At 48.3% G+C, this 2,573-nt stretch overlaps 1 protein-coding gene across 1 annotated transcript in view; it reads left to right on the top strand.

The window, feature by feature from the left end:
* Window positions 1–2,573, top strand: part of LOC112069977 (atlastin-1) — a 13,366-nt gene that overhangs the window by 7,616 nt on the left and 3,177 nt on the right. The window contains 4 exon segments of the mRNA XM_070438791.1: window positions 95–222; window positions 556–612; window positions 697–768; window positions 1,082–1,234. Of these exon segments, the coding sequence (XP_070294892.1) occupies window positions 95–222; window positions 556–612; window positions 697–768; window positions 1,082–1,234 (410 nt within the window).

Here is a 2,573-nt window from a genome sequence, read left to right as displayed (position 1 = left end):
TGTGTGCAAATGGTCGCTGGTTCAAGCCCAGCTCGAGGCAGGATAGGCAACCCTACCACTCTCCTAATCTCATTTCTCCCTGACCTGTGTTCAGAGATCGACCGTGAGTTCATCAACAACCTGCAGATCCTGGTCCCGTGGCTMCTGAGTCCCAAGAACCTGGATGTCAAGGAGATCAACGGCAGCAACATCACCTGCAGAGGCCTGCTGGAGTACTTCAAGGTCCGGGGGTCTATCGATTTAAGCCCGGTTCCTGATCTGTTTGTGCTGTTTTACCACAAGTCCTATGGTTGTTGTTAGAAGTTAACAAGACAGCACAAATAAATCTGGGACCAGGCTACTCTAGTTTAGGTTAGGTTTAGGTTTAGGTTAGGTTTAGGTTTAGTTTAGGTTTAGGGTAGGTTTAGTTTAGTTTAGGGTTAGGTTTAGGTTAAACAATGTGCATCAACAGATGTTCACAATGGAGTGAATGCTTCAACCAACCAGTGAATATAATGATATTGAAATGTTAAGTAATGTAGGTGTTTGTTGATGACGATCCCCCCCCCCGCCCAGGCATACATCAAAATCTACCAGGGGGAGGAGCTGCCACACCCGAAATCCATGCTGCAGGTACCAATGTCTTGTGTTGTATACTTTCTTCCATCATTATAATCCATTATTACCTGATGAATATAACCGTGTGGTGTTCCTCAGGCCACAGCAGAGGCCAACAACCTGGCAGCAGTGGCAGCAGCCAGGGACCTGTACAACAAGAAGATGGAGCAGGTGACAAGGCAGGGCTGTATTCTGTTACGGACTTATCCGGGCTTATCTCCAATTCTAATGCTGCTGCCTATCTGAGACCTACTGTTGTCCTGAAACCTACTGTTGCCCAGAGACCTACTGTTGCCCAGAGACCTACTGTTGCCCAGAGACCTACTGTTGCCCAGAGACCTACTGTTGTCCAGAGACATACTGTTGTCCGCCCCTCCCCCCCGACCAATAGTCATTCTCCTGACGAGTGAATACTCAATTTCACCCCTCCTCAACCTCTCCCCCCTCCCCCTTTCTCTCTCCTCCATTCCTCCTCTCTCCCCAGGTGTGTGGTGGGGACCGGCCCTTCCTGGCCCCAGCAGAGCTCCAGGCCAGACACAGTGACATCAGAGAGGAAGCCCTCCAGGTGTTCCGGGGGGTCAAGAAGATGGGAGGGGAGGAGTTRAGCCGACGCTACCTGCTACAGCTGGAGGGAGAGGTATGTCACAGGAAGCACAGGTGGGATCTGAACCCCCCTGTCTCTCGCTCGGGAAACAAACATCTTTCTTATAACCATTAACCCAATAGGAAATTCCCTCTTTTGTGGTATGTTACAGGTGGGATAGCTCTCKACCTACTTTGCACAGCTTAGACAATTGGTCTTTAACAAAACTGTTCAAGCTCGTTRAAGTTCCTGGAGGAGCGTTGATGGAAAGCAATCTTCAAGTCACGCAATCTCTAAGTAATTTATTCCTTAGCCACTCCACTGTAGCTTTGACTGTGTGTTTCGTTGTCATGCTGAAAGGTGAACTTCCGTCCCAGTTTCAGCTTTCTCGCAGAGGGCAGCAGCTTTTCCTCAAGGACTTTTTCTGTACATTGCTACATTATAGATTCCTGTTCTATCTTGATCAGAAACTTCTCCATAACATGGTGCTGCCACCACCACGCTTCACAGTAGGGATGGTGTTCATTGGGGGATGTGCCGTGTTGGATTTGCGCCAGACGTAACGCTTTGCATTTAGGCCAAAAGGTTCAGTTCTTGTTTCTTCAGACCACTAAACTTTTTGCCATAAAGCTAAAGAATCTCCTTAGTGTTTTATTTTTTATTTAAAAAATGTTGTTCCATCCTTCAAACAGGATTCAAGGTGMGCTTTCTGGAGTAATGGCTTCTTTCGGGGCCACGCTACTATACACGGCAGACATTGTTGTCACGTGCGCACTGTGACCAGTCGTGGAAATAAAAGCCTGTAGCTCTTTCCAAGTTGCCATTGAACTCTTAGTAGCCTCTCTCTGATCAGTCTCCTACTGGCTCAGTCATGTGTAACCGATGTGAAATGGCTAGCTAGTTAGCGGTGGTGCGCGCTAATAGCGTTTCAAATCGGTGACGTCACTCGCTTTGAGACCTTGAAGTAGTGGTTCCCCTTGCTCTGCAAGGGCCGCGGCTTTTGTGGAGCGATGGGTAACGATGCTTCGTGGGTGACTGTTGTTGATGTGTGCAGAGGGTCCCTGGTTCGCGCCCGGGGCGAGGGGACGGACTAAAGTTATACTGTTACACATGCAGGTTGGAGCGACGACCTGACCTAGGCAGGGTCTTGGTAGTGCCATACACCTTCCGTTTCTTAATAATCGTCTTTACCAAGGGATATTCAAGGCCTTTGAAATCATTTTATACACATCCACCGATTTCGGCCTTAACACAACTTTGTCCTGGGATTCTTTTGAACGCTCCTTGGTGCTCATGGTTTGAAGTGTCTGCTTTGTCACTACCCAGCAGAGGGACCCTTCTCTCTTTGGATTATGGCCGGTAGCAAAGCAAAACAAAATGTTCTACCCTGTTA

This window comes from Salvelinus sp. IW2-2015, unplaced genomic scaffold (genome assembly GCF_002910315.2).
Source record: "Salvelinus sp. IW2-2015 unplaced genomic scaffold, ASM291031v2 Un_scaffold1174, whole genome shotgun sequence".
Lineage (NCBI taxonomy): Eukaryota > Metazoa > Chordata > Actinopteri > Salmoniformes > Salmonidae > Salvelinus > Salvelinus sp. IW2-2015.
This window is presented reverse-complemented; position numbering and strand designations above follow the sequence as displayed.